The sequence below is a fragment of the Rhineura floridana genome, chromosome 18 (genome assembly GCF_030035675.1).
Source record: "Rhineura floridana isolate rRhiFlo1 chromosome 18, rRhiFlo1.hap2, whole genome shotgun sequence".
NCBI lineage: Eukaryota > Metazoa > Chordata > Lepidosauria > Squamata > Rhineuridae > Rhineura > Rhineura floridana.
Genome location: NC_084497.1, coordinates 8910059 through 8930770, shown reverse-complemented (window position 1 = coordinate 8930770; position 20712 = coordinate 8910059). Strand labels below are relative to the sequence as shown.

General features: G+C 48.8%; 1 protein-coding gene, 1 long non-coding RNA gene and 1 other non-coding gene across 4 annotated transcripts; 1 reads left to right on the top strand and 2 right to left on the bottom strand.

The window, feature by feature from the left end:
• Nucleotides 1–286: 286 nt before the first annotated feature.
• LOC133373003 (U6 spliceosomal RNA) lies at nucleotides 287–393 on the bottom strand. Its single transcript, XR_009759601.1, has one exon. It is a non-coding gene; the product is annotated as a U6 spliceosomal RNA (small nuclear RNA).
• Nucleotides 394–688: 295 nt separating this feature from the next.
• LOC133372285 (uncharacterized) lies at nucleotides 689–20670 on the top strand. 2 transcript variants are annotated; one of them, XR_009759473.1, is made up of 3 exons: nucleotides 689–901; nucleotides 1252–1414; nucleotides 20344–20670. It is a non-coding gene; the product is annotated as an uncharacterized LOC133372285 (long non-coding RNA). The 2 variants fall into 2 exon arrangements; XR_009759474.1 differs by lacking the exon at nucleotides 20344–20670 and adding an exon at nucleotides 8274–8492.
• On the bottom strand, nucleotides 4025–13676 carry LOC133372283 (muellerian-inhibiting factor-like). The gene is made up of 5 exons (XM_061600652.1): nucleotides 13128–13676; nucleotides 10074–10258; nucleotides 9221–9344; nucleotides 7850–8033; nucleotides 4025–6108 (listed from the first exon to the last, which is right to left on the bottom strand). Exons 1-5 carry the CDS (start codon nucleotides 13672–13674, stop codon nucleotides 5172–5174), a joined length of 1977 nt encoding a protein of 658 aa, XP_061456636.1. The 5' UTR covers nucleotides 13675–13676; the 3' UTR covers nucleotides 4025–5171.
• Nucleotides 20671–20712: the final 42 nt, after the last annotated feature.

Below are 20712 nucleotides of genomic sequence, written 5' to 3'. Positions count from 1 at the left end.
AGTGTACGGGCAGGTTCATATCGGGAGAGGCGTTGTTGGGTGGACAGAGCCATCATCCCCTTGCTGCCCCCCCAGACACACTCCAGGGTCAGACAGATGGGCCACCCCACCCCTCTCATGGACAATTCATTCATTCCTGAGCCTGTCAACACACCCGCAGCCATCTGGTTATATAAATGCAGTCTTGAATCTTAGAAAAGCCTATTCGGAATTGACTTGAAGGCAGTGCAAGGCGATTTTAAATGCTGCGGGCGGAGAGGGGCGTCTGGCAGCAAAACCGTGTTGCCAAAATATGGAACGCTTCACGAATTTGCGTGTCATCCTTGCGCAGGGGCCATGCTAATCTTCTCTGTATCGTTCCAATTTTAGTATATGTGCTGCCGAAGCGAGCACAAGCTAACTGTCCATACACTTACTATTTAAACCTCTCGTTTGAAGAATTTATGAAGATATGGTGAACAGTCGCCGAAACAACTCTGTTGTTCCTCTTGGAAACTCTTCTTTTCTTCTTTGGCTTCCAGGAAAGAGCTGGCTGTTTTGGACAGTGACGTTTGGAAGAAATATTAGCAAGATATCAGAGGCGTCTAAACGGTGAGAAATGCTTCCGCAATGCATGAGGGGAAGGGAGGCGGGGTCTGCATACAGAAATGAGCGGGGTGGGCGTTGCAGGTTAAGAAGGATTTCACGACAAAGAGGTAGGGAACGAGCAAGTGCCTCCGAGGAGGAGGAGTTGGCTGCTCTGCGACGCCGGCCCGGAGCGCTTCTCGGCTCCTTTGCGGGACCATGGCGCCCTGCCCTGTTCTGGGTGCCACCCGGGTGCGGCGTGCACTCCCCGCACCCCCGTAGTGACACCACTGGAAAGCAACCTTCTCCCCAAGACATGAGGCTTCATTCCCGGCAGGTGGGGTCGCTTTGGGGAGTTGCTTAGGTCTTTGTGTGTGCTTGCCTGGGTGTGGGTGGGAGTCCTGCGGGGTGCTGGAGTCCCTGTGTGCATGTGTTTGGTGGTGCGCAAAGTGGGCAGGGGCAAAACCCCTAGTATATTAACTTTTTTTAAAAAAAAAAAAGAATGCAAGTATAAAAGTTGTGAATGTAAAAGGGAAGGGAATTTCCTAGCTCTGCAATAAAGTCATAGGCCCTGCAAGGTGACCTGCCCCAGCGCTAACACTGTAAGCACTATATGAATAATAATGAAATAAAGCCATACGCTATAAGAGGTCACCTGGAACCCTTTTTATGTATTACTTTATTTAGAGCTCAGGGAGGAGAGCTTGCAGCAGGAGTCATTTTGCATGTGTGTTGAACATAAGAAAGAACAGAGGCCTACAACTCCAGGAGAGTCATCCTTTGAGAGCCACCCACACCCCATGACATCTTCGCTGATGGCAGGCATGTGGCACGCGCACTGAAGGAAGAGGTAGGTGGGATGGCTGAGGCTATTTAAGGGGATGTTGCTTGTACATGCTGCAGGCCCACGGCTGTGGGTCTTGCTGTTGCTGCTGTTTTTTTTTAAAAAAAGCATGCTGTGTAAATAAAAATATTTTGGGCCGTGGAAATTTCCCATTTCCCAATGAAGCTTGAATTGAGGTGAGTTATTATCTGTTGTTTTGAGAGCCAGTGTGGTATAGTGGTTGGACTATGACCTGAGAGACCAGGGTTCGAATCCCAGCACAGCCATGAAGCTCACTGGGTGACCTTAGGCCAGTCATTGCCTCTCAGCCTCAGAGGACGGCAATGGTAAACCCCCTCTGAATGCCACTCACCATGAAAACCCTCTTCATGGGGTCACCATAAGTCACAATCGACTTGAAGGCAGGCCATTTCCATTTTCATTATCTGCTTGGCACTAGGTATGATGCAAAAGGGTGTTTTCTTCCAAAATAAGATCGCTTGCATTCGTCAGGACTTAGATTCCAATATTATAGCAGTTGGATCCAATGAAGCATCCAGATCACGGTCTTGTCCTCTTTTATTGGATGAGTTTCAGTTGGTGCAGCTTGAGGATGTTGACAAGATTCTTGGACTGGTGCGTGCGACCACGTCTGTGCTGGATCCTTGCCCCTCTTGGCTGGTGAAAGCTGGCAGGACCGGAACCGCCGGCTGGGCCAAGGAGGTAATCAATGCCTCTTTGTGAGAGGGAGTGGTCCCTGACTGCCTAAAAGCGGCGGTGGTGAGACCGCTCCTGAAAAGACCCTCCTTGGACCCAGATAACTTGAACAATTATAGACCTGTGGCGAATGTTCCGTTCCTGGGCAAGGTTCTGGAATGGGTGGTGGCCGGCCAGCTCCAGGGTCTCTTGGATGACACTGATTATCTCGATCCGTTTCAATCCGGTTTTAGGCCTGGGTTTGGTACTGAAACAGCCTTGGTCGCCCTGTATGATGACCTTTGTCGGGAGAGGGACAGGGGGAGTGTGACCCTGTTGATTCTCCTTGATCTCTCAGCTGCTTTTGATACCATCGACCATGGTATCCTTCTGGGAAGGCTCACGGAGTTGGGAGTTGGGGGTATTGCTTGGCAGTGGCTCCGCTCCTACTTGGTGGGTCGTCAACAGAAGGTAGTGCCTGGGGAACACTGCTCGACACCCTGGACTCTCCATTGTGGAGTCCCACAGGGATCGGTACTGTCCCCCATGCTTTTCAACATCTATGAAGCCGCTGGGTGCGATCATCAGGAGTTTTGGAGTGCGTTGTCACCAGTACGCTGATGACACGCAACTCTATTTCTCCTTTTCATCTTCCTCAGGTGAGGCTGTTAACGTACTAAACCGTTGCCTGGCCGCGATAATGGATTGGATGGGAGCTAACAGACTGAAGCTTAATCCAGACAAGACCGAGACGCTGTTAGTGAGCGCCTTCTCTGCCCAGATGGTGGATGTTCACCCTGTTCTGGATGGGGTTACACTCCCCTTGAAGGAACAGGTTCGTAGCTTGGGAGTTCTCCTCGACTCTTCCCTGTCTCTTGAGGCTCAGGTAGCCTCAGTGGCACAGAATGCTTTTTACCATCTTCGATTGGTAGCCCAGCTTCATCCCTATCTGGACAGTGACGACCTCGCCTCAGTCATTCATGCTCTGGTAACTTCTAGATTGGACTACTGCAATGCGCTCTACGTTGGGCTGCCCTTGAAGATAGTTCGGAAACTACAGTTAGTCCAGAATGCAGCGGCCAGATTGTTGACGCGGACCAGAAGGTCCGCTCATATAACACCTGTTCTGGCCCATCTGCACTGGCTTCCTATTTGTTTCCGGGCTAAATTCAAAGTGCTGGTTTTGACCTATAAAGCCTTACACGGCATGGGACCGCAATACCTGGTGGAGCGCCTCTCCCAATATGAAACTATCCGTACACTGCGCTCAACATCTAAGGCCCTCCTCCGAGTTCCATCTCATCGAGAAGCTCGGAGGGTGGTGACTAGAAATAGGGCGTTTTTGGTTGTGGCTCCCGAACTGTGGAATGGTCTTCCTGATGAGGTGCGCCTGGCGCCGACGCTGCTATCTTTTCGGCGCCAGGTGAAAACCTTTTTATACTCCCAGGCATTTTAAAGTGTATTTTACAGTATTTTAGCATTATTTTGTATTTTTGACGTTGTTTGGTATTGTTTGTCTGTTTTTGGTTTGTGATTCATTGTACTTATTGTATTTATATATTGTACTTGTTTTTATTTTCATGTACACCGCCCTGAGAGCCTTCGGGCTTAGGGCGGTATATAAATTAAATTAAATAAATAAATTAAATAAATAAATAAATTTTAAGCAACAAGGCAAACGGACCCAGATTTTACCTACAGGCAAGCAAATTGACTGCTCCCATCTAACTGCCACAATGATAAGGCACACTGATCCTTTGCCTTAACACCACCCAAAATGTTTTCCAGGAGATTCAAGGCCAGGGGGCTAACATATTAACAACAATAATAACAACAACAATATGCAAAACCAAACACTATCCCCTCCCAAAACAAACACCATCACACCATCAAAATTAGCACAATACCCAAAAGATTTAATCTCATTCAAGCACCACCAGATATATTGCAAATGCATAGAATCATAGAATAGCAGAGTTGGAAGGGGCCTGTAAGGCCATCCAGTCCAACCCCCTGCTCAATGCAGGAATCCAAATCAAAGCATCCCAAACAGGCTGCCTCTTGAAGGCCTCCAGTGTCGGAGAGCCCACTACCTCTCTAGGTCATTGGTTCCATTGCCGTATGGCTCTAACAGTTAGGAAGTTTCTCCAGATGTCAAGTTGAAATCTGGCTTTAAACCACAGTGTGTGCTTTATCGATTTCCCCCCAATCTCCTCCCCAGTCAAATATTCTAGTTCAGTTGCTTGAGGTATTAATTCTTTTTAAAGAAATATTTCATGCACCTTTTGAAATTCACACACCATACTTTTAAAGAAACTCTTGCTTTACTAAATGCATCAACTAAACAGGCTAAATCTTCAATGATTAGGATAGTGGAAATGTTACAGCATCCCCGACAGGTGGCTGTCCAGCTGCCTCTTGAAGGCCTCCCGGGTTGGAGAGACCACCACCTCCCTTGGTCATGGGTTCCATTGTCATACTGCTCTGACAGTTAGGAAGTTTTTCCTGATGTTCAGCTGAAATCTGGCTTCCTGCAACTTGAGCCCATTCTTCCATGCCCTGCACTCTGGGACGATCGAGAAGAGATCCCAGCCTTCCTCTGTGTGACAACCATTCATGTACTTGAAGAGTGCTATCATCTCTCCCCTCAGTCTTCTCCAGGCTAAACATGCCCAGTTCTTTCAGTCTCTCCTCATAAGAATAAATTATGCAAAGCGAGAGGAATTCTGTAGGTGTGCTAACTCCGCATATGTTTAATACACACCAGCGAGATGTCGCTGGTGCACAAGCAGCGTACACACCATATATTTAGAGGACAGTATTTCTCCCAAAGGGTCCTGGGAACCGTAGCTGAATTCCTGGTGATTGTAGCTCTGTAAAATAAAGTGCCCAGGCTTCTTGGGGGAAAATAATGTGCTTTGAATGTATGGTGTGCGTACACAGCCTTATTAGTTTGGTCTCAGGCACAAGAGGAGGCCCAACAGTCCTGGTCAATGGCAGGAGGGAGAGGATGGTGGGTTCAACAGCCACCGGCGAGGCCCACTCTGGCACGAGACCACGGCTGGCCACGCAGAGCCGGTTTCCCCCTCTACCGACAGCCGCACTCCTCGGCTACCATATTGGGGTAGGCCTTCACCTTCACGTTTTGATCGCTGGTGAAGGTAACGAAGATGCTTTGGGAGTACCTAACGGGGACGCAGCAAGGGGCTCGCTCGAGAGGCAGGCGCTGGTCTTGGACATGCAGCAAGAAGATCGTGTGGGAGTAATAGTCGGGGACGCGGGTGGAGAGGGGGAGGCGGCAGGACCCCACACAGTTGTTGGCGTCGTACCATTTTGGCAAAATGATGTACCCGGTGGAGTTCAGGTTGATCTTGAGCTTCTGCAGCTGGCAGTAGTCGCCCCGGTTGCCAGTGCTGCGGTTCGCCCGGGGGGAGGCCTTCCTCGACTCCTGCCAGCGAAAGCGGACCGCCTGGAGGGCTTTGAGAAGCAGCAGGCTGTGGATCTTCTGCCGGCCCCGGGACCCCTCTGCCCCTCCTGGAGAGAGACCAGAAGGGTAGTGGCAGAAAGCCAGGAGGCTGCGGAAGAGGGCTGCGTGGGCCTGGAAGGACGGGTAGGCCTTCAGTTCTTGTATCACCGAACGCAGCTTCACCAGCAGTTGCCGTAACAGTGCCCCCTCCAAGGACCAGTGGGCCAAGTGCTGCTCCATCAAGGCCTGGCTATTCTCAGGGAACAGGACCACCAGGGGGTCCTCGGACCGAACCAGCCGCTCCAAGGCCACCTTCTCGGACAGGTTTAGCAGGAGGTGGGGGAAGGCCTCCATTGTGCCGAAATCCAGTTGGAGCTGCGGACTGGAGGTCTGCGGCGGCTCATCGGAGGGGCTGGAGACCTTGTTGACAAACTGGGAGAGAGCCTCTAGGAACTGCCCGGTGTTTGCCAGCATCGGTGCAGAGATGTTCACCTGGCTGGCTGCAGTGCTGGCAGCAACAGAGGGCGGCACTTCAGCCATGACAGATGTCGGCAAACCGCTGCGGAGAAAGAAAAGCAGAGCCTTTTACAGGACGGTGCGCACAATCTTCCATCTTTGATTCTCGTAAGAACATCAGAAGAGCCCTGCAGTGCTGGATCAGGCCAACGGGGTCCCATCTAGTCCAGCATCCAGACTCTGGCCAACTGCATGCCCATTACGGGAAGCTGGCAAGCAGGACCTGAGCACAACGGCAACTCTCCCCTCCTGCGGTTCCACCAAGCGGCATTCAGAGGCATTTACTGCCTCCGACAGTGGAGGGAGAGCACAGCCGTCAGGGTTAGGATACTCTCTCCTTCCTCCCACCCCTACCATCTTTCATTTCGTGCCATGCCGTTATGGGATGTCCCCACCCTCCTCCTTTGGGGAGCTTGAACGCCCCACAGGGGTAACATGGGATGGGGGTGGGAAATCTGCCCATGGCAATTTCTCATCATTTCTCATTATTCAGTTCTCTGCATTTCCACATCAGTTTGCGATTTTTTAGAAAAAGAGTTCTCATGAAAATTCATCCGTGTTTTAGCACGGGTGGCTCTAGACGTTTCTGCGTGCACTTTTGCAAAGAATGCGTTCTTGAATATTATTGGTACTGATATGTACATTTTTATGCATGCTTTAATGGACTCTCATCTATGTATTTTTGGACACTTTACTTGGCTAGAGAACCGCCTTGCAAAATTCAGAGAAGTGTGACTCTCAAAGGATGCCTGTCTTTTGGGTCTCATCTTGTCAGTTAGGTGAAGTTTGCGTTTCAGTGTGAACGGAATCGAATTTCTCCCTCATCCATACATGCAGGTAGGCGGTCTGCACCACCTGCAGCCCCCATATTCCAGACCATCCTCAAGGGTGGCCCCACACACAGCACATTGCAGTAATCCAACCGAGAGGTTAGCAATGCATGGGCGAATGTGGTCAAGCTATTCCGAACCAGGGACGGCCGTGGCTGTCTTACAAACCGCACCAGCTCACTGCCCCGCAACTGGGTTTCTAAAACAGAACTGAACGCTGGAACAAGTTGTTTTAATATATGTCTCAGCAGTGGGCAAACTCTGGCCCTGGGCCTAATGAAACCTCCCCATTTGGACTGCCGGACAGTTGTGGCCAAGATACGTCCAGCTGCCCTGCCCCTGACATCACCTATTCAGGGGTGGGGCAGGGAATGACAAGGCTCCCTGACAACAGCGGGCTTCACAGGCTCCTGCAGACCCCTGTGCCCTTGCAAATGCCACCCAGGTTGTCATTTCTTGCAAAGGCACTGGGAATCGAGAGGAACATTAAGAAGAGAGCTCTCGCGTCCAAAGACGCTTACAATCTACGGTTTCAACACAGAGAGGGGCAGGAGGGGGAGAGGAGGAAGACAGATACTGGAGTAAACGGGAGAGATCATAAAGGCCCTGAGCATGTGCAGAGTGCCTCCCCTTGTGAGGAAACACAAACAGCCCACGCACGCTGGGTAAGGAAGAGTAGAAAAGTCCACATGGTTTCAGCCCTCCCTGTCTCCCTTGCGTGCAAGTCTAAGGCTGTGTACAAACCACACATTCTAAGCACATGGCTTCCCCTCAAAGAATGCTGGGAACTGTAGTTTGTTAAGGGTGCTGGGAGTTGTAGCTCTGTGAGGGGTAAACTACAGTTCCCAGCATTCTTTGGGGAGGGGATGTGCTTCAAATGTATGGTGCGTACGCAGCCCACGACGCCAGGAGTGGCGTCCAGGGGAAACGGAGGCGCAAGAGCAGGAATCTCACCTGGGCTGCAGGTAAGGGGCCACGTCCAACTTGCCATCGGCGGCGAGGAACGAAGCGGAGGGAAGAGGAGCGCCTCGGGGCCTCTGCTCCGCCAACAGCAACACAGCCGGGGTCATGCGGGTGAAACACTTGGGATCGAAGCCGAACAGCAGGTCTTGGGCTTCACGGTGGGAGAGGGTGGCACCTGGGAGGGAGGGGGATTGCTGAATGGAGAAGATAAAATTGGCGGCTCTTCCTCAACCATTGCTAATAAAGCCCTTGCTCCCTATTATCAGCAGTATTATTAGTAGTAATTAGTATTGATGATGATGATGAACTAAAACAATTAGGTGCTGCGAAACAGTCTAAGACAAACAGTGCTTGTTTCTAATTATTTATTAAGCCCTTTAGGGGATTTTGTCTTATTGTAATCTTTCTACACCAGTGAAATGACGTGCCTATTGGACTACTTGGATCTGGGAGACCCGGGTTCAGATCCCCCCACAGCCATGAAACTCACTGTGTGACCTTGGACCAGGCGCTGTCTCTCAAGCCTAATCTACCTCACAGGGTTGTTGTGAGGATCAAATGGGCAGGAGGGGAACCATGTTTGGACACCACTTTAAGCTCCTCGGAGGAAAGGTGGGATATAAACGTAATAATGAATAACTAGAAACAAGAAAAAATGGATTCTTGGGTGGTTTTGTATTCCATGGATTTCTAAGTTCCTTTGAGTCATTTTCTTGTGGAAAGTGATGAATATATGTAAATGATAATAATTTATTTGTTAATTGCCCATGACATGGATCTTTGGCCAATGTACAATGAAAACTTTAACAGAATCAACTTAGAAAATCCAAAAAGTCCAACTGATACAACCCAAAAAGGCCCAGAGGAGGGAATATTAAGACAAAGACCGTAAGTAGATCAGTATTCTGACAGCTAGTCACGTTCACTGTCTACGGTTAATCCTTACCCTTTAAGGCAGGGCTGGGGAAGCTGAGGTGCCCGTCCCCCCAGTAGGTGCTGCTAGACTCCACCTCCCATTGGTTCCAGCAGCCAGCATGCCCAATGCTCAGAGATGATGATGGGAGGTGGAGTTCTGTAGGCTAGTTTGTGAATACAGACACTCCCCCAGTCCTCCCTCTCCTCCACCCAGGCAAACCAGAGGCACTGTCAGGCTTCCAGGATGCAGCCCAGCCAGGCAAAAGCACTCAAGGCAGGTGCAAAGCAGGGCCAGTGAGGGGAGTGGCCTGAAGAGAGGGGCGTGGCCTTCGGAGAGTTCCGAGGGCCAGATCTAGAGGCCTGGAGGGCCACGTTTGCCCCCCTGGGTCTGAGTTTCCCAAATCCTGGATTGTTTTGTAATACGAAAGTACTGCATGGTGATAATACCTTTGTTGCTCGTATGCCTGATTGCCAAGGAAACGTCAAAGCTTAGTTGCCCTGGTGAACGTCTGCCCGACATCAGTGAGCCCTGAAGGACAAGGTACTGGGTTCTCCCGGAGAGGCAGACAATCTGTGGGATGGAAATGAGAAGGGCGGGGGGGGGGGATCCGACATTCACAAAAGCAGGTAAAAGCTGCAACACCTGCAATTAACATCATCTTTGACAGACAGGCAGAAGTTCAACAGATGAAATCCTCCCCCATTGCATCATCCCCACTCCCCTACACATCATTCAGCAGCATCTTGGACAGGCAGAAGTGCAACTTCATCAAAATGGCAGGAAGCGCCTTACCTGTTGGGTTTCTGCAGGGCTCTGGTTGCAGAGCCAGTAAACAAATAACTAAAGACAAATTAAGGTGTTGCTTTGGATTCATGTTTCCTAAACATTGATCCTGGAAGCCCTGTTAGGACAGGAGCATACAGAAGGAGAAGGTCCAACAGGGCATAAGAGTCTGTGTAGCTCAACTGGATTCAAAGCCCCCCCTGCACCGAAATCAGCCCTGCCCTCCAGTACCTGAGGTTCTCAGGTAGATTGCTGCTAGACATGGAGGCTCCATTCCCCTGCTAATAGCAGCTGACACCTATATCCTTTGTGAAATGAGCTTGTCACTCTGTGACTGGGGTGATGCCAGGATCAAATCTCTCTCTCTCTCTCTCCCTAATCTACCTCACAGGGTTGTTGTGAGGATAAAATTTGGGGGAACCTCAAGACATCCTGCTTTGAGCTCCTTGGAGGCAAGGAGGGATTTACGGAGCATTAAATCAAAGAGGGCTTCCCGCTGGGCCTGCCTCTGCCTACCTGCTCTCGAGGGAGGAGACCTTCCCCCCCCAGCAGGAACTTCTCTGGGGTGCTCCTGGGGCTCGCCGAATCCATCCCTCCTTGGTAAAAAACGAGGAGGGCGAGCTGCAGAGTGCCGAGGGGCTCGTCGGCGTCCTCGTGGAAAGCCAGCCTGAACTGGAGTTTCGTTTCAGCCTCCCATTTCACTGCCAGGAAGGAAAGGAAGGAAAGGCAGGCGGTGAATAAAACAGGTCTTGCTCGCTTCCTGGGACAACGTAGCCATCTGATCACCATTGAGGTTATTCACCAAAAAAATATAAAGCGCTGGCAGACTCCATTTCCCTGGCTCATTTTGTCCTTTGGAAGCTCTCGCTTTAGCCCAAGGGCCGCATCCCTTCACAAGAAACCTTCCAGGGGCCGCATGGCAGTGGTGGGCGGGAACCAGTGGCAAAAGTGGGCGGAGCAATGAATATTCCTTTTACTTTTCCCCAGTAGGCCTGTTTTACTTTCTCTCTCTCTCTCTCTCTCTCTCTCTCTCTCTCTCTCTCTCTCTCTCTCTCTCTCCTCCAGCAAGAGGCATGATCAGAGTTCAAGGGCATGCTCCATCCAGGCAGAAACACTTTGGGAGGGCGCAAAGCAGGGCTGGTGAGGGGCATGGCCTTGGGCAGATCTAACTGATTAATTAATTACTTAATTAATGAACGCTCCTCTCCCCCACCCTCGCCTCCTCCTCCCCACCGTTCTGGGCTTTGCAATTGCTTCCACATTCCTGCTAAGCTGGAGCTGGAGTGAGGGACCTGGTGCCTAGTTGCTGAACTACAACTCCCATCATCCCTTGCTGTTGGCCACGCAGGCTGCTGGGAGTTGGAGTCCAACAGCACCTGGAGGGCCACAGGTTGCCCATTGCTGGGACCCAGAGGGGAAAATGTATACGTGGTTGTTCTCTTTTTTCTTAAGTTTTTTACTGGTAGACTGTGTGTGTTTTAGCAGTTGTTTGTCAGGTGGTAAATCAGCAGGTGAAGTTTCCGTGTCCCTCAGTCCCCCCATGCAGGAACAAATGGCCACATTAGGGCTGGTAAAGGTCCAGAACCTGCATTCGTAAATAAATTTAAAAAGCAGCAGATGATCCCAATTCACACTGCCTCAACTGTAAACTGACCCCACCAGAGTCCCCAGCTGCTGAGATCCTGAGACTAAGCTCCTGCCAAGAAGTACCGCACATTTGACAAACGGGACAACACATCTTGTAGCGCACCAATCCTAGTCAGCTCTTTGCAATATAAAAAGCGGCTACGGACATGCCTGTCACGGAAGTTAGACAGTAGAAAATGCCTCTGTAAATCTTTTCTCTCTCTCAATCTCAGTATTTATAGAGGGGAGGCAGGCATCTTTTTTCACTGAAAGTTGAAAATGTCTTCGTAAGTATTTTGTTTCTCTGTACTCTCAGTATTCATTAGAAAAAAAAATCCCTTGTGGTGGTGAGGGAGGCAGGCATCTCTTCTCCCCCACCCCCCGGGTGAAATAGCCATCAATGGTCCTGAAATGAGGCAAGGAGAGAAGGAGGAAGAAAGAGAAAGCAAGGCACTACAACAAAATGTTGCCATATGGAGCCCTTTCTGTTAAATAGATTCTATTCTTCCTTGTAACATTTCCATCATCGGCCCTGACCTGAAGGAGAGAGAGAGAGAGAATATGGCAGTTGTAACAAAATGTTGCGGCATGTAGTGGTTCCCATTCAAGGTTCCAATCAGCCAACCATGCCCTCTTCCTAGATACTCCATTACGTCTCCCATCTCCCCTTCCTCAATGCACACTCAGAAGCATGCACGGAGCATGCTCAGTCCTGAACCCCCCTTTAGATTTGTTTGATACCTCTGCAAAGTTTGGAGTCCACCTTAAGCCTGCAACACTTTCCTCTTGTGCATAGGGGGCGCTGTTTTCGCTACGTTAAGGATCCATAGCAGAGTGCTATTTTGGCTGCACTAAAGATCAGTACTCTGAGAAAGTCCCCTCTTAGCAAATACTAGAAACTAGCATCTCTAGTGACCTAAACTGTGGTCTGTAGACCACCAGTGGTCTCCAAGCATCATTCAGGTGGTCTGCGGCATGCGCACATTAAATAATTATATTGATTTTTTATTTAATTTTATCGCTTCTTTTATTTTTTTATATTGTGTTTGATTGCATTGGAATCTGAATTCTGTGCAGTACAAATCGCAACACGGCAAAATGCAAGAGAAGAAAGTAAATAAGCGGTACAAATGCAATTGCCGCAACAGGCAGAAAAATAACGAAGCCGTCCGCCATGACACTCTGCCATCTTCAAGCAGTCTGCTGATTACATACGATGCATGGAGCTGAACGGGAAGAGGCAAGGAAGGAACAAAGGCAAAACAACCGAAAAGGAACACGGAAGGAGTTAATGGCATGGCTCAGAGTGGACGTCTTGACTGGGCCACTCGATCTGGCTGATCAAGTTCAGCATTGCCACGTTCGTCTGGGGTTTCCCCTGTGCTATAGAAGCACAAGGTTTGCGGCTAAGAGGGCCTTGTACCAGCTTAGGTCGGCAGCACTCCGGTTGTGCGTCTAGTCAGAGAGAGATCAGATCTTCTCTGAGTAATCCACGCACTAGTCACATCCAGGCCAGACTACTGCAATGTGCTCTGCGTGGGGCTGCCCTTGAAGACGGCTTTGGAATTTTTAACGGGGGCAGGACACAGTCACCCTGCTGCTGAAGAGTGCTAGGCATTCGGCGTTTGCAACATCAAGCCTGAAAACATTGTGCTGATTGACGGTGCAATTCTTAGCCCAGTTCAAAGTGCTAGCATTGACGTTTAAAGATTTAGGAGGGGGCAGGGGAACTTACTGCTGAGGGGACAAATGAGGCTGTGTAATTTGGGGTTGAGTTATCTGAAGGGCTGCCTGCACCTGTATGAACCTGCCCAGGCATTAAGACCTGCCTCAGTGGCCCTGCTTGTAAACTCCTCCTGCAGGGCCAATCAAATTGGTGGTCACAGGAGACAGGGACTTTTCTGTGATAGCCCCTGACTCTGTGGAAATCTCCCACTCACCTACCTTCCTCCAGATGAAGCCAGAGAAACCTGTTCTCCCGTGGATTGTCCAGGGAATCGCCAACCTGCTGGAGAGAGGCGAGGAGGCCACGGGGAACATCGGTGGGGCAGACCCCAAACATCTCCAGCTCTCCATCGCTCCAGGCCGACCCACTCAGCGCCTTCAGGAACCCGCCATCGTAGCTGGTGAGGAGACCCACAACCTCCAGACGGCGCTGGCCCCAAACCCGCTCCAGTTTGACCCTACACACAGGCTCCTCGGGGCCTCCGTGGGGCCAAGGCTGGAAGCTGTATCCGTACCATGAACTTAAGGGCTTTTCCGCTTCAGAGCCACCTTCTGGATTCATCAAAGGAAGCGGCACCTTCAGCCGCGGCCCTACGAAGTCCGACATGTCCAGGACTTCATCCTCTTCTGGGGGATCGGATCCTCTAAATTCTCTGAAGATTGAGAGCTCAGGCTCTTCTCTTCCACGGATCTCCTTCCCGCGCACAGAGATGGGCTTGATCATCAGCAAGAGGCCCACCAAGAGCCCTCCAAGTCGGAGCTGCATGATTGACCTCCCCAAAGCCTGAGGGCGGCTTCTACTAAACCTGCCGGGGAAGTCCAGACCTGAGCGAGGACATCCTTTGAAGGAGGATGGAGAGGCTGTGGTGGGACGCACATGCGCACAGGGCCAGGCAGAGAGGTGGCTCAAGTTCCCTGCTTTCAGCCCGCATGGTGTCCTTGAAGCAACAACACACAAGGCACCTCCCTGGAGGGATTTGTGCACAAGCGGAGGCTAGCTCAAAGGAGCCGTTTGTTCTATTTTCAGCTTTCGACTATCTTCTAAGGAATCCCAGCCGTCCAGATGGGCTCAACCTTGACTTACAATCCTTTTTTTAAAAAAACCGTTGTCCCAAAAGGGATTGAAGCAAAACCACCACATATATCCACCCCACCTGGTCTAGTCTGCAGAATCTCCTAAAATGTCCTTCGACATCTGCTGGGGAACAGAAGAGCCCTGCAGCTGGATGAGGCCAAAGGGGGCCCGTCGAATCCAGCACCTTCACTGCAGCCCAACAAATGCCCCAAATGGGAAGCCCACAAGCAAGACCTGGGCACAGCAGCAGAAACGTTCCCCACTTGTGATCTCAGCAAGGCATACAGTCTCCAACAGGGGAGGGAGAACATCTTCAGGGAGTAGAACAGGGATAAAACTAGAATTAGTTGGCCCCACCTAATGATCTCTTCCCAATTGTTCCAGAGCACAGGACACAGAATAATGGGCTCAAGCAACAGGAAGCCAGATTTTGGCTGATCCTCACAAAAAACTTCCTCACTCTTAGAGCAGTATGATAATGGGACCAAAGACCTAGGGAGGGGGTGGGCTCTCCAACCCTGGAGGCATCCAAGAGGCAGCTGGACAGCCACCTGTTGGGGATGCTTTAAGTTGGATCCCTGCATTGAGCAGGGGGTTGGACTTGATGGCCTTACAGACCCCTTCCAACTCTACTGTTCTGGGATTCTGTGATTCTACATGTGTCATTGGCTCTACTGTTGGTCTCCTTCCAGTCCCAAAGGGCACCATCCACCAGAGGACATAGCCATCAAGGCTAGTAGCCATTGGGAAGGGATGTGGCATAAGCCTTTGTGGAAAGCGCATGCTGGGCTGAATCGCCATTTTCAAGAGAAGACTCCAGCATATACCGTGAGAACCTCGTGTGCTCAGGTCCTGCTTGCCGACTCCCATGGGGGCACTTGGTTGGCCACTGTGAGAACAGGAGGCTGGACTAGATGGGCCATTGGCTTGATCCAGCCAGCTTGCAGAAGAGCCCTGCACATAATTTTATACACCTCTGTCACATCCCTTCTTTCCTTGCCTTTTTTTCTAAACTCAAAAAAATCCCAAAGTTGTAATTTTTCCTCATAGGGGAGTTGATAATTTTGGTTGCCTTGTGGGTTTTTCTGCACCTTTTCCAGCCGTATAATGTCCCATTTTGACGTTTGGTGACCAGGATCATCTGAAGGGCTGCCTTTTCAACCCTGAAAAGTTTCTGTGCAAGTACTCATGACCCGTGTTAATTTCTTCATTTGAATGCAGGGATTTCAGCCTAATTAGCAGAACTAGAGACAACGGGCCATTCATTAATGTGACAACATCCAGTTAATCTGGTTCTCAGAAGTTTGGCTGCTTGGGCTAATTTTGCTTACCTCTTTTTTAAAAAATAATAATAATGGGGGCTCAGTTTGGATTTTAATTGTTCTAACACCCAATTATTTGTCTTTTTCGCAGTCCATGGTATGCGCAAAGCTCTCCTCCAGCACCACATTTCAAATAAGTTGATTTTTCTCTTATCTGCCTTTTTCACTGTCCAACTTTCACAGCCATACGTAGAGATCGGGAATACCATGGTCTGAATGATCCTGACTTTGGTGTTCAGTGATACATCTTTGCATTTGAGGGCCTTTTCTAGTTCTCTCCTAGTTGCCCTCCCCAGTCCTAGCCTTAGAAACAGGCATAGGTATGATTGTCATGAGGGGACCCTGGACTTCTGAATTTGCCACTGCACTCCTGCTTACGATTGTGCAGGGAATGCAGTGCACTTTTAAAGGTATACCTACCAAATTCACGCTTTCCAAAACAACATGCGCTTTTTCAAAACTGACGCTTCTCCAAATTTTGCAAAGCAGGTCTGCAGCCGAGGAACGTGTACAAGAATGCACATACCGGAATAAAGCATGCACAGAAAGGCATAAGTGAGTGAAAGAGGCATACAAAAAGAGATGATATTCGGGAAAACCACTTTGTAAAAATGTGTGTGTTAGGGGAATGTCATTCTAAAACGCTGGCGGAGTTTTAACGGGGATGTAAAAAAAATAACTGATGCGGAAATTAACTGAAAATGCTGGGTGGGTAGGGGAGGAGGGAACAGGATATGAACCATCCAGACATGCTTACCTAAGTCGATTTCATCACTGTTGGACACCAGTGCAAGCAAAGCACAGTTAAATTATAACTAGGATGGTTTGCATAGTGTGTGTGTGTGAGAGACTCCAGATCTCTCAGAGTACTCTAAAGTGCTGTTACATCTGCAAGCGGTAGGGTGCGATCAAAGCTGTATGATTCAGTAGGCCAGAAATAAAACTGCACCACTTCTATGGAAAGGGCCATAACTCAGTGGCAGAGGACCTGTTTCGCATGTGGAAGGCCCCAGTTTCAATATCTGGCATCTCCACCTAGGGCTGGGAAAAAGTCACCATCTGGAACCCTGAACAGCTGCTGCCTGCCCGTGTGGATAATGCTAAGCGAGATGCAGCAACGGTCTGCGACAGGATTTATTTATTTATTTTATTAAATTTCTATACCGCCCCATAGCCAAAGCTCTCTGGGCAGTCACAACAGTCATACATCAAATACAATAAACCACATATTTAGACAATTTAAAAACAACTTTAAAATTTTTAAATTCTTAAAAAAAGTTAAAAACAATTTTTAACACATACTAAAATGCCTGGGAGAAGAGGACAGTTTTGACCTGGCGCCGAAAAGATAATAATGTTGGCAGGATGAGGCAGGTTCCTCGGTTCCTATATAAATGCAGCTCTTTATTCAGGGCCAAGAGGACTAGAATCTTACTTTATCTTTAGGGGAAGGGCCATAGCTCAGTAGAAGCGCACCTGTTTTGCACGCAGAAGGTCCCAGGTTGAGTCCCCAGGTAGGGCCCCGTCTGACACGCTGGGAGCTACTGCCAGTTAGTGTCGACAATATTGACCTAGATGTACCAATGGTCTGTCTTGGTATAAGGCAGCCTTAGTTCCACGTCCCACACACTAAACAGCATCATCAGCATGAAATAATAATCGTGATCAAGCACATGGACAGATGGGCCAGCCGTTTCAAAACAAGCTGGTTGGCGCCTGTGCAGTCACAGAAGGCAAGTTGCTATTTTACTTATTTACACCCCAGTCTGATCCAGCTCAGGGCCGTTTAGAAGGTACATGTTTAGTCCTGCGGAAGTGGATCTGGACTCATTCCTGATAATGACCCCCCCCCCCAAAAAAAGCAACTCTATGCATCTATTTGTTTTGACAGCACATTTCCTGGCCGCAGTGCAAATTGGAATAACATGGATCAACTCCACAATAGCAGAGATTAAATGGGATCAGCTATTTCTATCGAGTGCCCCCCAGCCAAAAAAAAAGAGAGAGGAGGGAGGAGAGGTTGCATTAAAACAACCACACTCCCACCCCTCATCACGGAAGCACAATTCTGCAGACTTGAGTGCTGCTAAGTCCTGCAATACCACAGAGCTGGCAAAGCCAGGGGACGGGGAGATGTTAGGATGCCGTCAACATCTTTACTCAGGTTCATGTTAAGTCCCGCTGCAGGGGGCTTGCCGATCTTGATCAGCCCGCAGGCACATTTGGGGTTTTAAGCAAGGACTCTGGTCATTTCTTATCAACAGTCAGGTAGCCAACTGCTCAAATGAAACGGCCTTCTTCTGAGTCGCACCATTAGGTCCAGCCAATCCAGTGCTGTCTGCTTTGAGGGGGACCAGCTCTTCAGGGTTGCAGACAGAGAAAGGCCTGAGAATATCCGAGATCTTTTCACCTGCAGATGGCAGCGTTCGAACCTGGGACGGTTTGCATGCACGCTATACGTTCTGCTGGTGAGCTATGGATGTTCTTTATGCGTCAGTCCATTCATTATTGCAGGTGCGGGGAAACCTTTGGGCCTTCCAGTGTTGCCAAGGGTTCCCATCACCCTTGGCCATGCTCGCTGCCAAGTATTGTCATTGTCAATCACAGTCATCTTGACTGACAACGGCTCTCCAATAATGCCTCTTCTTTCCTAGCCTCACCTACCTGAGATGCTTTTAACTGTACTTGGATGCGGGGCAAAGCTCTGTGCTCCACCAATTTATTTATTTATTGCACTCTGGGCGGTTTACAGCAGTCAAAACATTAAAACAAAGATACAATTTAAAACACATATTTTAAAAACAATTTAAAACGCAATTTTAAAATTTAAAACAATATAAAAACAACGGAGTTCCCCTAAACATGTATGGCTACACAGCGCGGCTTTCAAGGCTGGCACCACAGGTTGGCACATTTGGGCATCTGCCAAGCGGCCCACACCCCAGCAGGGGCCTGGTGACGAGATTCCACCCCCCTGATCTGCTCTTCCTTTTCACTGGCTGGGGATGCTGTGAGTCCAAAAACAACTGGAGGGCGACAGGTTTTCCATATCTCCTTAACCAAAGGCAAATGTTTCTGTTTAGCCAAATGTTTTTAGAGAATTAGGCAGTGGTGGCTGGTGGCTCCATAGAATCACAGAACAGTAGATTTGGAAGGGGCCTCTAAGGCCATCAAGTCCAACCCCCTGCTCACCCCGCATTGCATCCCCGACAGGTGGCTGTCCAGCTGCCTCTTGAATGCCTCCAGGGTTGGAGAACCCCCAGCTCCCTAGGCCATTGGTCCCATTGACATACCGCTCTAACAGTTAGGACGTTTTTCCTAATGTCCATCCAAAATCTGTCTTCAGATCCTGGCCCTCCTCTGTGTGGCAACCCTTCAAGCAGTAGAAGAGTGCTATCATATCTCCCCTCAGTCTTCTCTTCTCCAGGCTAAACATGCCCAGTTCTTTCAGTCTCTCATAGGGCTTTGTTTCCAATTCCCCCGATCATCCTCATTGCCCTCCTCTGAACTCGTTCCAGTGTTTGTCGGCGTCCTTCTTAAGGTGCGGCATCCAGAACTGGACACAGTACTCAAGATGAGGCCTATCCAGTGTAGAACAGGGGAGGACTGAAAGTTTGGACTAAAACCCAGAGGAGATTCCACTGCCCACCTGATATGGCGCCACCAGCCACCATTTCGTTGTGCGTTCATGGTGGCTTGCGGTCGCGATGGTGTTGGGGTGATGATACGTGTTCCTACTTTTAGTCCTATTTGCCCTTGCAAAAGTTTTGGGGTGGTCACATTTCTTTGTTTCCAATTACTGCATGTCCTGAAATATCCAGCTGAAATCCTGTAACTCGTTATACCACAAATGTGCAAATGTTAGTTATGGTTCTGCTTTTCTTCTGCCAAAGAGTGCCCTTTCGGACAGCAATAATGGGGAAACGTCACAGAAAGAGAAACAAAGAGGAATGATGTGCAGACAGTCCAGGATAAATCCACCGCAAATGCACTACTATTGCTTGCAAAAAAAATTATACGCTTGCAAAAAAAATCCCACACTTGTCTGGAGAGGCTCTCCATTTCATCCAGTTTGGGTCATTTGTTTCCGATTTTATGATTTTATAATTTTGTGACGTTTTAATGGTTTCATTGCACGCCACTGTGATACTTTTTTTTAAAAAAAATGAGCTGACTGTTTATAAATGTACTTAAAAATAAGTAAATGTACCTTTAAGGTACTTTTTTTTTTAAGTGTTTTTTGGGGGGTGGCAGGGGGGAGGCTGTCTTCTGTATGGGGTCTTGACAGAACCACAGGGAGCTGAAGGGAAAAATCTCTGTGCATGCTCCAGAGAACTCGGGTTGTGTTCAACTGAGGCCTACTCAGAGCAGACCCATCGAAATCAATGGGCTTCAATCAACCCTGTTTTTTGTTACTATGCGGTATAAAAATGTTATAAAGAAAAAAGGATAAAATGAAGGTTTCTGTTATGTGCGCTGGGGTGGTGTTCTATGGGGGGAAATTATATAGGAAAAATATGTTTTAGGGAAATGTGCACATCAAATATTTCAATTATTTGTATCGTGTGTGGGGATAAATATTAATATTTGTTTCCTTACTGAACAAACCTTTATTCAATAATTGTTGTTGTTACGTGCCTTCAAGTTGAGAGCTTGGAAAAGTTACTTTTTTGAACTGCAACTCCCATCAGCCCAATGGGGCTGATGGGAGTTGTAGTTCAAAAAAGTAACTTTTCCAAGCTCTGTAATATGGCGACCCTACGAATCAGCGACCTCCAAGAGCATCTGTCATGAACCACCCTGGTCAGAGCTTTTAAGTTCAGGTCTGTGGCTTCCTTTATGGGATCAATCCATCTCTTGTTTGGCGTTCCTCTTTTTGTACTCCCTGCTGTTTTTCCCAGCATTATTGTCTTTTCTAGTGAATCAGGTCTTCTCATGATGTGTCCAAAGTAGGATAATCTCAGTTTCATCATTTTAGCATCTAGTGACAGTTCTGGTTCAATTTGTTCTAACACCCAATTATTTGTCTTTTTTGCAGTCCATGGTGCGTGCAAAGCTCTCCTCCAACACCACGTTTCAAATGAGTTGATTTTTCTCTTAGCCCTTTTTTCACTGTCCAACTTTCACAGCCATACGTAGAGATCGGGAATACCATGGTCTGAATGATCCTGACTTTAGTGTTCAGTGATACATCTTTGCCTTTGAGGACCTTTTCTAGTTCTCTCACAGCTGCCCTCTCCAGTCCTGGCCTTCTTCTGATTTCTTGACTATTGTCTCCATTTATGACTGTGCCGAGGTATTGGCAATATTCAATAATAAGGTATTTATTTGTGAGGGGGAAAATAATAACTAAGGTTCCCCCCCCTTTTCAAACGAGTCCTCTCATTTTCCTCACGTCTGCGCATGC

Bases quoted from the DNA above. Each gene is read 5' to 3' on its own strand.
- LOC133372283 (XM_061600652.1), bottom strand. From the start codon at position 13,674: ATGCAGCTCCGACTTGGAGGGCTCTTGGTGGGCCTCTTGCTGATGATC. The intron at 8,034-9,220 runs GTATTATCACCA...CCTCCCTCCCAG, and splicing joins CAGGCATACGAGCAACAAAG to GTGCCACCCTCTCCCACCGT. The intron at 6,109-7,849 runs GTGAGATTCCTG...CTTTCTCCGCAG, and splicing joins GCCCCTTACCTGCAGCCCAG to CGGTTTGCCGACATCTGTCA.